This window comes from Embiotoca jacksoni, unplaced genomic scaffold (genome assembly GCF_022577435.1).
Source record: "Embiotoca jacksoni isolate LCO1_2020_lvr unplaced genomic scaffold, fEmbJac1.0.p SCAF_3, whole genome shotgun sequence".
NCBI classification, from domain to species: Eukaryota; Metazoa; Chordata; class Actinopteri; family Embiotocidae; genus Embiotoca; species Embiotoca jacksoni.
The window spans coordinates 15,846,414-15,860,706 of record NW_027185381.1 but is presented as its reverse complement, the minus strand read 5'-3'; the positions used below and the strand labels follow the sequence as shown (position 1 = coordinate 15,860,706).

Genomic DNA, 14,293 nt, shown 5'->3' with positions numbered 1-14,293 from the left:
ATGAGTGAGTCATCGTCCTTTCACTCAGAGAAGTTGGTTTCATTGGCCCGATCACTGTCCGGGCTTGGAATCGATATCAACGGAGGGCCTATCAACCCACCTTACAATGAAGAATTTCTAACTTCGGTATGTTTGCCCCTGAATGCAACAACTCACATGCTGAGGCTTTAGCATCCTGCAGCAATATTTCAGCTTTCTCAGCTCTGGTTTCCACTTCCAGAGATGTCAGACATGCAGTGTTGCCAGATTGTCATGCTGTTATGTTACAGTATTCCTTAAGACCCCCCCCCCACCCCCTTTAACTCATCACTTAATCAAATCATCTGTTTGTGTTCACCTTTTAGGAGTCTGGCATCGATCTAGGCCCTGGTCTTTTTTTTGCTGATGGCAAGAGAAAAGTGGACTACCTACTTTGCTATAAATACAAAAAAAGGCAGGCGTCTAAGGGACGAATGTCCATCATATCCAATGGTAGTATACCATTCCCTATATCAGGTCGTATTGAAATAGAAGCAGATTCAGGGGAGGGAGGTGGACCGGCAGGAGATGTGGAGGAGTCAAAGCTAACTGAGGAGGAAAAGGCTTTAATGAGGGAGGAGTTTGAAGCAGGACTACTGGAGGCTGGACTGCAGATTGAGCGTGACAAAGAGGTATGCAGCTGCTTTTTCTTGAACATTTTTTTAATCTGCTCTACTCTCCGACAGACGTTTATGGCTCTGAGATTTGTCCTTAAGTGATATAAGTGAGTCCCTTGAAGCTGGAGAACATTCCTGATCTGTAATTAATGAGAGAGAGTCTAAGATTAGTCGTATATTATAGGATAATATAGCCTGACACAACCAGACCTTTCTCCACTGCTCTCTGCCAGTGCATACGTATGTTGCATGTCTTTTGTAACGGAATGTATTCTTCTTCTTTTTTTTTTTTTTTCTTATTCCAAATATGTCTATGTGTGTGTAGATTGCGGGGTTATCTCTGTGTGTATTTGCCAGCGAGATGCTTGTTTGTCAAATCGGCTGCTGTTTTGGTTGAGGATTAAGACCATTGACCGTAAGTGTGAGGCCAAATGACAGATTACAAGCCCTTATTAGAGAGTGATCCACTACTCAGAGGTGTGCGTACTGACACATACACGTATTTGGGAGTGACTGCTGGGTTTTACCTGTATTGAATGGTTGGAAGGATGTGCATAGTGCCTATTGTCCCTGTATATGAGTAAGTATTTAAGATACTTTGAAATATTTGCTGTGAAGTGAATATTCACTGATTCATGCTCACCCATATGTAAGCTATAATATCAAAGAGTCTTTAGTTTGTCTGAAGGTAACATTATTATGTTTTAAACATTCATTAACTGCTCTCTTTAGAGCCAGCTACACTTCAGGGTAGAGTAAATCTGAAGAAGATGATTAATATCATCACTGGAAAATTGCTGGAAGCATACAGCTTTAGATGCACTGTAGGTGATGTTTGAGTCTGTGCGGTTGTACCTGCTAAGCACTGAGTTCACAAAATTGATTGCGTGGGCTGGCTGGAAGTCATTGTTCTGTTCACATTATCAAAATTGGTAATTGGCTACATTATGGCGACTTTCAGGTACTTTTCCCAACAGTTATTACTTGCACTTTACTATACGTTGCTGGATTGGGAGGTTCTGGGTTTGAAATAATGGGATTTCCTGCAAATGCAGTAACATACTTACAGGTTTAGAGACGGTTCATCTGGGTGTGTAAGGACTAGCGGAAGAGGCAATTAAATGCAAAGACAGAGTGACAGATGCACAGTCTACCCCGACGTGATAATGTAATAACTTAAAATATAATTTTTGTTTCCACTTGTAATTGAAATCTAATTTGATTTGTGTGCAGTAATGGGTGGTATGAAGTCGTTTAGATAATGTTTTTTGTGTTAATGTGTCTGTTTACGTGTAGAGGGCAAATGGCTTGGGGTTTATCCGGCTGCACATCCCATGGTCGATACTCAGTCGAGAAGCAGAGCTGCAGAAGATCAAAGTTCCTGTGAAAAAGGTCAGCAGTTTGACATAATCACTTTCACATCCTGGTCATTGATAGTTTTATTTAATGGGTTTTGACCTGAGGAGTTGTATGTCAGAAAGCTGTTGAGTGTGAACATCTTTGATCTAAATGGTTTTTACATATGGTTTTTTTGTTGTTGCAGAAATGCGAATTGCGAAAACAGATAGGCATCGCTGGCATGTGGGATTCTGTTGTCACCAAAGTCAACACACCATTTCAACCAGACGTCCCTGACTTTGACATCCACAGAGACTCACACTCACGCGTCAACTTCAAAACCCTCAAACACCCTTTTATCAGAGACAAGCTTCACCTGTGAGTACATAGACCGTCACACTCGCATGCACACCTGCAGTGAAATGGAATCAAACAACTCACCCACTTTAGGAATTTCCCTTGGCTGGGGACAAACATGTGGTTTAGTTCAGTCATATTGGGGATTTAGATAACACCCTAATATCTAAATCACCTGCAGGCCGTGTACTTTTATTGTATATATATAAGTATAAGTATATATAAGTAGCCTTTTATTTTTTGCATTGCTGAAATTCAAACTCTACAGTCAGTGTGCCTCTGTCTAGTAAGGGTGACTACTTCCTGTGACTTCTTGCAGATATGACATCAAGTCAACAGAAACGGTATTTGACCATGCAACACGGAGCAGAATAGTGAGTCTAGGAAAAAATATTTTCTAATTTCTTTTGTCAGGAATATTATGTAGGTTTTAAATATGTAATTGAGCTCAACTATATATATTTTTTTTTCTATGCCATCTGTGCGTTTAGGTTGCTGAGATTATTTCACGCATTTCCTGCAGACACTCTTGCCAAACTACTGGTGAGATCTTAACTTTCTTTTACATATTGTTCAAATGCATGCTATTTAAATTGTATTCTTTTCCATATGCCAGTGGTCATAAAACTAAAACTGTGTTAAACTCCCTTTTGGTGTCATAAGGCATCAACTCATTACTGGCTCGGGGTGTCTATGACTCTGCCTTCCCTCTGCATGATGTGAGTAGAACAGAAACAGACAAACATTTTGTTAAAGGACTTTATTGTGTCATATAGTAGAGGTTACTCAGTGTATGTGCAGGATGGATGTTTACGGAGAAAAGAGGGCACAGCTTTGGTTTTCTTTGCTGTGATTATAGTCTGGAAGACCCTGTTCCCATTAACATTTGCACAGTTACTTTGAAGGACGGGTGGAACAATCAGTGGGCAGCGTGGCTGGTTAAATGTGATGATGTTGCAGTTAACGCCTAGTCTACATCTATTAGGATGGACCGTCTGGAATTGATTCCCTTCGGAGCGTCTCTAGACTCATATATTCAAACAGTGGATTGGGCTTTGGTAACACCAGACTATGGAACTTGATCAAATTTCATATAAAAATGCAATCCCAAATTCATATCTGCAATTATGTATGGATATGTATAAAATATGAAACACTATAAGTCACTTTATCTCATAAAGAGCCGATCACTTTTTTCTTTAGGGGTCTTTTACAAGGAGGGGACGGAAAGATCAGCGAAATGACAGACAGGTGAGTTGAGTTTTTGACTTTCAGACATGTTAGGAGCAACAAGGATAGTAACCATTTATTAATCCATTTTGTTCAGTCTGAAAACCTTACATTGATTCCAACATTCGTATTTTGTCTATTCAATTATGTGTTATTAATTGGTAATTTACTCTAATGTCATGTGCTTGTGTGTCCTTTAGCTCCTCCATGAAGAATGGGCCAACTATGGAGTGATGCATAAATACCAGCCTGTGGACCTGATCAGGTACTGAGCAGATTTCCAGCTACTGTTATAGCTTCGCTGTGTGATTGCAATATTTATTACCGATACGAATACCAAAATGTTGAACAGAACAAACATACGGGTAATTCTGCTGTTCAAGAGGTGCCAGTGGTGCAAAATTATGAATAGTCTGCCCAGAGGATTATATGCTGGAGAAGATGCCATAGGGTTATTGAAGTCAAAAGTATTTATTTTCTCGGGTTTATGAGTGTCCCAAGTAAATTTCACTGGATTCATAATTTTTTTTGATGACCACTGACCATGCTTTTTTCTATCTGCAAACCCATCCAGCTAGTTGATATGTTTTTCTATGTTTACAGGAAGTACTTTGGAGAGCAGATTGGGTTGTATTTTGCCTGGCTGGGTGTTTATACTCAGCTCCTCATCCCTCCCTCTGTACTGGGCATCATTGTCTTCCTATATGGCATATTCACTGTGGATGCCAATGTGCCAAGGTGGGCAGATACAAACTCTTCCAAATCAAAAGTACATATATAATCTACTACAAGTATTAATGTCATCATCTATGTGTTGTTTTTACACATGTGTATTTCAGTCAGGAGACATGTGATGACAACCTGAACATCACTATGTGTCCGCTCTGTGATGGAGTGTGCGACTACTGGCATCTGAGCTCAGTGTGCTCGCTGGCCCGAGCTACATACCTGTTTGACAATGGAGTCACTGTCCTCTTTGCTATTTTCATGTCTCTCTGGGGTAACTACACACTCCAACACACTTTCCTGATAATATTACAGCAACTACAGTACAATTCAATAGACAAATTTATAGGAAGACACAAACACACTTTCAGATTTTTTTTTAATTCACCCACTGGTTAACCGGGATATACATATTAAGATACGACATTGTCTCTAACGTGAGCCCTGACCATTAAGACAGCAGAGGAAAAAAGTGTTTTGTATGATTTATACTATATATTTACTGGAAACAGTACTGAATACAAATTAAGTCCCATATTACTACTGCAATTACAGTTCTCTCAGTAGGGGTTTAAAGTAGTTATATTGATCTGTTGTTGCTGTAAAGATGGAGAAATTATTGCTCAGACAGTTTACAAACTAATTTTGCATGGCATTCTAGTGTTCCTCAGTAAAGATGCTCTACTGGAGGAGTCAGGTAACCTCAGGTTTGCACGGTTGGGCACAGCTGTATTGGTGTAACCATGACAATAATAACATCAAGCTTGTACCTGCCATGTAAATGGAATCCAGGCTTACTCCGAAAACCTAAGAAACTATAACCATTACTATCAGGGCTTGTCGGTATGAGGTTAATTATTTTTCTGCATCTGGCAACATTTTTGTCCACATTTTGTAAGTCCCAGGCAACACAAAGAAAACCTTGTTTAACATATCCTGCTTTTTAAAATTGTTTACAAGGCCAGGGCTTTTGATTCTTTTTAATGTCAGTGATTTCTGACAGATTCCTTGTGTGAATCTTCTTGCAGCTGCCTGTTTCCTTGAGCACTGGAAAAGACGACAGATGTGTCTGAAACATACCTGGGACCTGACGAGCTTGGAGGATGAGGAGGTATTAAAGATTGATTCAAGGATACTGTGCATGTTCATACTGTGCAGTTAACACACGCATACACTATCTGAGAGTCCATAATATCACATAATTTGTTTTATTTTTGCCTCTCTGTTTCCCTTCTCTATTTTAATAAGCCAAGACAGTCTGGGTCAAAGTGTTAATGTTATGGCTCCGGTCAACCGTGACGACAGAACAGGAACTTCCCCCTAACGCACACATACACAAAGACACATGGCTGCCCATGCGCAATGTATTTACCACTCTTTATCTTGTGAAGGGCTATAATGGGGTTGGTCTGCTCTTAAAGGGCACTTGCTGGATAACATGACTCAGCAGGGTCGCAACATAAACAGTCACAGCCTATTAAAACTGCGTCTCTCTTCTCTCTTACTTACTATGTCTGTCTCTGTATCTTTCATTTTTCTCTGTCCCTGCTGCATGAAGGAGCGAGTCCAGGTGGGAAAGTTTCTATATTTGTTTAATGCACACATTGAAAAAAATATATATATATTTTTTAAAGCCACATAAAAATAAAAACAGCTTACACACATGCAAATATTTTCTAAATATATTTTCTCTGTACAGTTATTTGGAGCCTAATATTTAATCAGTAAATTATTAATCAGCAGCTCGTTTACATTTTCGTTTGTGTGTGTGTGTGTGTGTGTGTGTGTGTGTGTGTGTGTGTGTGTGTGTGTGTGTGTGTCTGTTTGTGTGCACTTCAGGAGGAGATGAGGCCTGAATATGAAGAAGCTCTCCAGGAGAAAAAACACAAGATGAAAGCAAAGTTAAAAACTAAGGTACGGTTTATTAGTGCATTTGTGTTTAATTCACTTGTATATTTGTGACAGAGACTTCACGCATTTAACCTTTTCTCACTCCGTGTTTTTACTCGGTTGCAGCAGACTCAAGCTGCGGAGGGCGTAGACGGAGAAACTGACCAGATGCTGGCCTCCCAGGTATCACTGCACTGCTCTGAGTGACAGGACATTTTGTGGGCAGGGCTGCTGCAGTTAGGTGATTTAAACTTGCTTCATTGTGACAGCCAGCGGATAATCTCCCTCCTTCATTTACATTGCCCTCAGTGAAGGCAAATAAACTCCAGCTACCAAAGCGAAATATTACAGTTCAGTTTTTTATGTATACGAAAATTATGAAGGACTAATTCTGGGTGTATGAGTTTGTTTGTTCATAAAGAACCCCCCTTCACCAACAGTGGGTGGTTCAGTCCAAAGCAGCTTACCTGCCTGAGATTAGCCTAGATTACTGTTGGTCGGAGAGGAAGAAGGGGAGGGGATTTCTGTCCTTTCAGATGGCAAGCATGCACCTGCCAGACAGAAAACAATATGTGTGTGTGCACAACATGTGCTCAGCATTACTGCACATCCCATACTGTAATGCAATAAATCATACACCTGTGTGTGTGTGTGTGTGTGTGTGTGTGTGTGTGTGTGTGTGTGTGTGTGTGTGTGCGTGTGTGTGTGCGTGCGTGCGTGCGTGCGTGCGTGCGAGTGTGAGTGTGTTTTCTGTGCACCCAAGTAATATGCATGTTTTTTTTTACAGCAAGAACCAGAGACCCTGGACATTGAGGATCACCTATCCGGTTATCTCATCAACATTTCTACTCTACTACTGCTGGTACTATTCGTACTCTCCTAATGTTCTCACTTTACTGTTAGCCGTCTCTCTTTTGTTGATCCCCTTGTTAATCTTTTGATTAACAGGAGAATCCAGTAGATTAGCAGTTGGGAGGGCGTCACTGTTGCGATATCAGGCATTTAATGGAACTCATCCGGGGTTTTTTTCTGTCTTCATATTCTTTGTCAATTTAACTACGTTGTTTCACCACTGTTTTCCTATTTTATTCATTCATTTTGCATCAATATACAGTGTCAACACTAGTAGCCCTAAATCAATACTAGTCACTGTTAGTTCACTTTATTAGACTGATATTAAACACAAAGTGAAAATCATAGAAATATAAATAGTAATAACAACAAGACAAGAAAAGTTAGAAAAAGATTTTTACATATACCAAACGTGAAAAATAATCGATAATCAGCGAAACATGACATTAAAGAAAACAGCTATTCTTTCATACCAGAATCTTGTCATTTACATTTTTTTTATGTTGTGTGTGCGTGTTTTGTGTGTCCAGATATTCGTAACCTTCTCGGCAGTGTTTGGGGTAGCAGTTTACCGTATCTGCATGTTAAGTGTGTGGTCCATGAACCCCGATCCTGAAGCCAAGGACAGTGTGAGGATGACGGTCACCACCACAGGCATCATCCTCAACATGATGGTCGTTCTGGTGTTGGAAGAGGTCTATGGAGCGATCGCTGTGTGGCTGACTGAGCTCGGTACTATAGTCAATAGTGTTATACAGTAATGCATTAAATGGTGAAGGTTTATTACTTAAAATGTTAATTTTTTGGATTATTATTTTTATTTTTTTTTATTTTTTTTTGTGGACCAAGACTGGACTGTAGACTGGAGACAGAATAGCAGCATGCTATATCAATAAATAATTTTTGTTCGGCAAAGCAATTAATGGGGGCCTATTAGCAAACATATAGAAATTTGTTTTTTTAACATTGCATTTTCCTGTAAACACTAAAAAGTTTGCAGAATAGATTAAAGTACAAGTTTTACATGAGATATCTTTCTTTCCATAACTCGCATACCTTCACTTGTCTATTCTGTCTTGTAAAAAAGTATTTTTCAATCTGTTTTTCTGTTTGTATTTTTTCTCCGTATCAAATCCTTTTATGAAGAAAAACAACTCCTTTGCTGTTTAAATCAACTTTAACACTGCAATTCAGGATATTTCAACACAAAAGGCCACCTTATAAAATTAGGAAATTTGAATAACAGTCACTCATTGTTTATTTTTATTTTTTTTGTATCTTTATCTAATGCAGTCTCATTAACATTAAGATCTCCAAGAGAGACCGGAGAACAAGACACATTCACAAGAACACAATCAGCTAAACAGACACAACACAATGGAAAAAAAATAATTACAAGAATCGTAAAAAAAAAAAAAAAAAAAAAAAGCTTCAAAATTGCCTCGGGGAATGTCAGATGCTTTTTTGAGGGCAAAACAGTTGTGCCAACACAAGTGTATATGAGAGATATCTAAAGTTGAGTAGTTTCTGGATTGTGTACTATAATTATTAGATTCAAATACAACAAGAGATGTGAGGTAGTTTGGAAGCTTCAACAGCAGAGCTTTATAAATATTTAATATTGAGATGGTTATTTCCTCTTGACAAGAAGTCCATCTGACCGGGTGGTGCTTAGCTGCAGCGTGGTGGATCGAATATGTTGAAACACACAATAACACGAGAGTGTGTCTAACGTGTGCTGAGGATTCATTTAGAATTGTTGTATCTTCTTTCCAACAGAACTTCCTAAAACAAAGGAAGAATTTGAAGAGAAGCTAATATTCAAGTCTTTCTTTCTCAAATCCATGAACGCCTTTGCACCTATTTTCTATGTGGCCTTCTTCAAGGGCAGGTTTGTATCTTTATTTTTTTCTATCTTCGCTAAGTCACTATTTTCTGTGTTTATTTCCTCATTGTGTGAACTCTTCTCATGCAGGTTTGCTGGGCGGCCTGGCGATTATGTTTACGTCTTTGGAGACTATCGCATGGAGGAAGTAGGTTCAGCTTCACACATTATTGATTATTGTTTATTTGTATGTACCGTGTAAGTAAGGTACATGTGCATCTGTAAGTACATTTGTGTTTTGTATTCTGCAGTGTGCTCCCCCAGGCTGCCTCATCGAGCTGTGCATCCAGCTTAGCATGATCATGCTCGGAAAACAACTCATCCAAAACAATGTGTTTGAGGTTCTTATACCGTATGTCTATATATATATATATATTTTACTTTTGAAAAGATACTTTTTTTTGTTTTTGTTTTTGCAAAACTGCTTAATTGACCTAACTTTCATCTTTGTTGTGACTCAAAAATATTTTGCAGCAAGCTGAAAAAGATGTACAGAACAATACAGGAAGAAAAAGGACAGAAACGAGCAGCAGAGGATGAGGACAATGAAACAGAAGAAAAAAGACCAAAGCAGCAATTTGACAAAGATTTCATCCTTGAACCCTTTGAAGGTGTCACTCCAGAGTACATGGAAATGAGTGAGTCTCTTGCGAAATCTTTTATTCACAGAATCACCCACAACAGCAATTGCGCAATCTCATTGTTACCTATGTGTGCCTGTGTGTCATATACAGTAATCCAGTACGGGTTTGTGTCTCTGTTCGTGGCCTCCTTCCCGCTGGCGCCAGCATTTGCTCTGCTCAACAATGTCATTGAGATTCGCCTTGACGCTTCAAAATTTGTCACTGAGATCCGGCGGCCCGATTCTGTGAGGTGTAAAGACATAGGTACAGATCTCACATGAGAACATGTCCGCTCTGTCAGTCTGTCTGTGGGAAATTGAAAACCTACTATTATGGAACTTTTAATCACTTTCTTCTTCTTTACTCCACTCTGACCTTTTGCTTTCCTTCCTTTCATACAAACACACACACACACACACACACACACACACACACACACACACACACACACACACACACACGTGGATGGCCACGCTTTCCTTTTCCTCTTTGTTTCTTTTCATGCAAACGCGTTCTCCAGGAATTTGGTACAACATTCTCTGTGGAATCAGCAAGTTCTCTGTCATTACAAATGTAAGTGTGTCTGTGTGTGTGTGTGTGTGTGTGTGTGTAACCTTTGACCCCTGGCAGAGAGGTTAATCCTAAAGAGACGGTAACATCAATTTACTTGCAATTCACTACTTCTGTTGCCTTATTCTTGATTTAATTGGTAGCATGTTCACATCTTTAAAACTAAATTAGTGTATTTTTTTTCCCAATGTTTCTTCCCAAAATTCATTGTTTATATCTTTGAGATCAAACAACTATGTTGCATTTATTTCCGTCCTTATAAAACATTTGCAAAGCGACTTTTAAAATACTTTTTGTAAATGAATTCACATTGTTGATTGCAATCTGGCAATCTTCCTCCTCCTTAACTTTGATGGTCCATTGCTACACCTTTATGTTGCCAGATGTCCATCAGTGGAACAGCAGAAAAATAGTTGCATGTGTTACACATCTAGAAGCGCTGCGGTACAAAACTCGCGGTATCTTTGAGTGGCTCAACTAACTCAGTGGTTCTGGTTACAATACGGTCTGTTAAGAAATTAAGCAGGTGCAATTAATAGTTAGCAAATCAATCAGTCATAAAAATTGATAATTACAGGTTAATGGAGTCAAATTACTGTTACTAAAAAAGCTATTTTGAAGTCTAACAAAGTAATTTTGGCCAAGCCCAAATCAAACTTAACAAAACTAAATAATGAACACTAGATAATGTGTAGTCCCAGGAAGATTTGCAAAAAAGTAATCATACACAGGCCAGAAAGTGATTACTAAATCTCACAAGAATATGCAGCAAATTTAAATAGTTTCTAAATGGACAACATCAACGCTGTGACTACAAATAATAATAAAAAAAATCCACCAATAGATTTTTTTTTTTGGATTGATCTCCCAATAGTGAAGCTATATCACAACACAGATTAAGGGAATAAAAAAAATTAACAACAATAACAAAAATGGAATTATAATAGTTAGATAGTAATACTGATCGTAGATTACTGTTTTGAGGATATACAGCTTGATATAGCTGATAAACAACTGCACCACAACTAACTGGTACACAATAATGTGTCATAATAAAATATAATAATTTTCTTAAATTTTTTTTGGTCAATTTCAGGCATTTGTCATCTCCTTCACGTCAGAGTTCGTGAATCGAATGGTTTACCAGTACATGTACAGTGTAAACGGCACCATGAATGGCTACATGGAGCACTCACTGTCCTACTTTAGTGTCAGTAACTTCCCACCTGGCACTGCCCCAAACACCACCCTCATCACCGGAGTCTCTATGTGCAGGTCAGAATGATTCCCTTAACCTTGACCTACCTGGATCTTCCTTTAAATCCTTGAGCCCAGCAGCTTAACTCTTAATTTACCCAAATCCCAATGTTGTCCAGAGTTCCACAAAATGTGGCATGGATAGCAATGATTTCCTGACACAAGTCTGTCTCAGAATTGACTGATTATTTTTTGTGGTTATTCATGTTGCCCGATGTTTTAACTCACTAATGCTCTGTCTGTTCTTTTCAGGTATAAGGACTACAGAGATCCCCCGTGGGAACCAAATGCCTACACCTTCTCCAAACAGTACTGGTCTGTCCTGGCTGCAAAATTGGCTTTTGTAATATTCTTCCAGGTATACAAATATTTATGATAATTATGTCTAATTTTGTCTTTCTCAAGGCCATGAATGTCTTCACATTCAATAAATATGTGGCTTTTTTTTTAAGGGTGGCCATACAGAGTTAGTTTTAAACCCTAATGTCTCTATGAACAGCCCAAAAAAATGCTTAACTCATTCTTCACTATTGTCTCTCTTTATTTCTCTCTCTTTGATGTTATGTTATAGGTCAGTGGGGATGCACCACTCCAGCTTCTCCTCTCCTGATATCTCTCTGTTTCCCTACAGAACCTTGCCATGTTCCTCAGCATGTTAGTTGCCTGGATGATCCCAGATGTACCACGATCCCTGCGGGAACAGTTGAAGAAAGAAAACATGATGCTGATGGAGTTCCTGCTGAATCAAGACCAAGGAGCCAAAAGTGCCAAAAGTCACTCCCCAAAACACTCCATCCCCTGTCTCCCCGCCAAGATAGACATTGTGGTGGAGGCACCACAAGAAGAGCTACAAGTGGGGGAGGAGGAGGAAGAAGTGGGACTTTATGTCAATCTGGATGAGCCCCGAAGGAACAGTGACAGCGACCCAGAGGTCGGGAAGTCATTTGAAGGAGTTGAGGAAAATGCACAAGACGAGCAAGGAGGTGAAGGAGAAGATAAATGGGAACCAGCAGAGGAGAAAGAAAAAGAAAAAGATGTAGAAGTAAAGGAAGAGGAGGGAAAGGAGGGTAATGAGCAAGAAGGAGGAGAAGAAAAAGAGGAAGGAGAGCAGGGAAAGGAAGAAGTAATTGAAGATGAAGCCAAGGCAGTGGAGGATGAGAACTTCACTATAGATCTGGACTCCTTCATGAGCGAGCTTGGCCTGTTAGGTGAGAGGAGAAAACTTTATGTTTCACAACATAACTTTTATGTTCTCTTGTCTGTATCTTATGATTAATGTTTCCATTTCTCGTCATGTAGATGAAGAGCCTCCTTCAACTACAGCTCGAGATACTGAGCTTCCCCGCTCAGGCTCCAAACAAGAATACCAGAAAGACAAAGAACCTCCGTCACATCCATCATCGACGAGAGGCTCATCCCAGAGTCTGAGGGGCTCCAGGGTAGAAATGACAACATCAGGTACTGAAACCAGGACCTTCTCACTCATCGCCCCTCCTCCCAGGGAGCCAGGCTCGAGGGCAAAGGCCCGTTGCTCCACCCTGCCTTCCCGCCACAGAGGGGCCGAGGCTTGTTACAGCCTGCCGCAGGCCAGCCACTCCACCAGCCTCACAAAGTTCCAGCCGACGGGTTCGCTTAAGGCCCTCGTCCCCCTGGGCTCTTCATCCAACCCATTCTCTCCCCTACACACTGCGGCGTCAACATCATCACCACAGCTCCCATTGGTCCAACAGGCCAAAGCCCCAAGTGAACTGTTTGTGCTCAAAGGCCCTCCACCTCAACAGCCACGCTCCAGGGGCAAAGCCCGGTGCGCCACCCTGCCTCCACGACAGAGGGCACCCGGTCCTGAGGAGCCCTCTACAAAGCCTAGCCATTCTACCAGCTTTACAAAGCTGGGAGACTGCATCCCTCCTTCGCCCAGTGAACTAAAGCGCAACACACCAGTATGAGGAGAGCTGCAGGGGAGGGGAGGAGACAGAGGGCGGCGGAGGGAGGGGGAGGACTATCCAGAATAGCCTCTCCTATCTGTGCCTGCAGCCACGCTCCTCCTTCTGCCCTCTCTATCTGCATATACGTGGGGTCTGAAGGTAGGCCATCCGGATCAACTGAAACTCCTTTTTATCCTCCTAATCTTCACAGAGATGTTTATACCACTCAGTGGTTTACAGCTGATCTTGATAAGGGGAGTGCTGGACAGTTCAGAAAAAGACTTCTCTTGCCATGACCACTGGACACCACTGGAACTCTTTCTACTTTATTTCTATTCTTTTTTTTTTTGCTGGTTGTTTCTTTGTTGCCGATTTGTTTTTGCCACATCTCAATAGCCACTGCTCCTCTATTTTTTTCAGTACCACACATGCATCAGTGCTGCCTTGTAGGCCAGAGGAAGCTGAAAATATATACATCACGGCTAGTATCAACAGTTATGCTTGTAGAGTTACCGTTCATTTTTAGAGGTTTTGATATATAAAAGATGTAAAATTATAATAAAAGAAACACATTTTTGATATTTGTTTTTCCTTCTGAAGTTTCACAATCATTGGTTTGTTTATGTTGGATTTTAGTCTTGTTATAGTTGCCACTAAGACTTTGCTTACTGACAGAAAAGGTGAAAATTTCAAATATTCGGCTGATTGCAGTTTATGGTTAAAACAGAAACCATATTAGACATACTGTATATGAGGGGTGGCGAATAATATAACCATGTTTCAGAGATAGCAGACTGAACAAAGGTAATAACATGTAAAAAAACAACATTAATAACATGTCACCAGTAAATCTTGACAGGGAGATGGCAACAAAATGTAACTTGACACACTTGTTGCGTTGTCTCTGTCGCCCCCCTGCGGTGTATGGTGGAACGCAAAGAAATGATTCCCTGGTTTCTTTTTTAACATGGATGATCAGTAATGTGTTGCTTTACTTTGTATCCC

At 40.1% G+C, this 14,293-nt stretch overlaps 1 protein-coding gene across 1 annotated transcript; it reads left to right on the top strand.

Moving 5' to 3' along the window:
• ano2a (anoctamin 2a) lies at positions 1-13,310 on the top strand. Its single transcript, XM_069162629.1, has 27 exons — positions 1-126; positions 345-650; positions 1,932-2,027; positions 2,179-2,351; positions 2,650-2,704; positions 2,822-2,873; positions 2,994-3,049; positions 3,534-3,581; positions 3,761-3,825; positions 4,164-4,298; positions 4,400-4,560; positions 5,315-5,397; positions 5,845-5,856; positions 6,126-6,200; positions 6,303-6,359; positions 6,964-7,038; positions 7,559-7,760; positions 8,808-8,919; positions 9,004-9,061; positions 9,165-9,265; positions 9,388-9,551; positions 9,648-9,800; positions 10,057-10,109; positions 11,203-11,381; positions 11,616-11,721; positions 11,995-12,571; positions 12,663-13,310. The coding sequence occupies exons 1-27, from the start codon at positions 1-3 to the stop codon at positions 13,307-13,309; spliced, it is 3,927 nt and encodes a 1,308-aa protein (XP_069018730.1). The 3' UTR covers position 13,310.
• Positions 13,311-14,293: the final 983 nt, after the last annotated feature.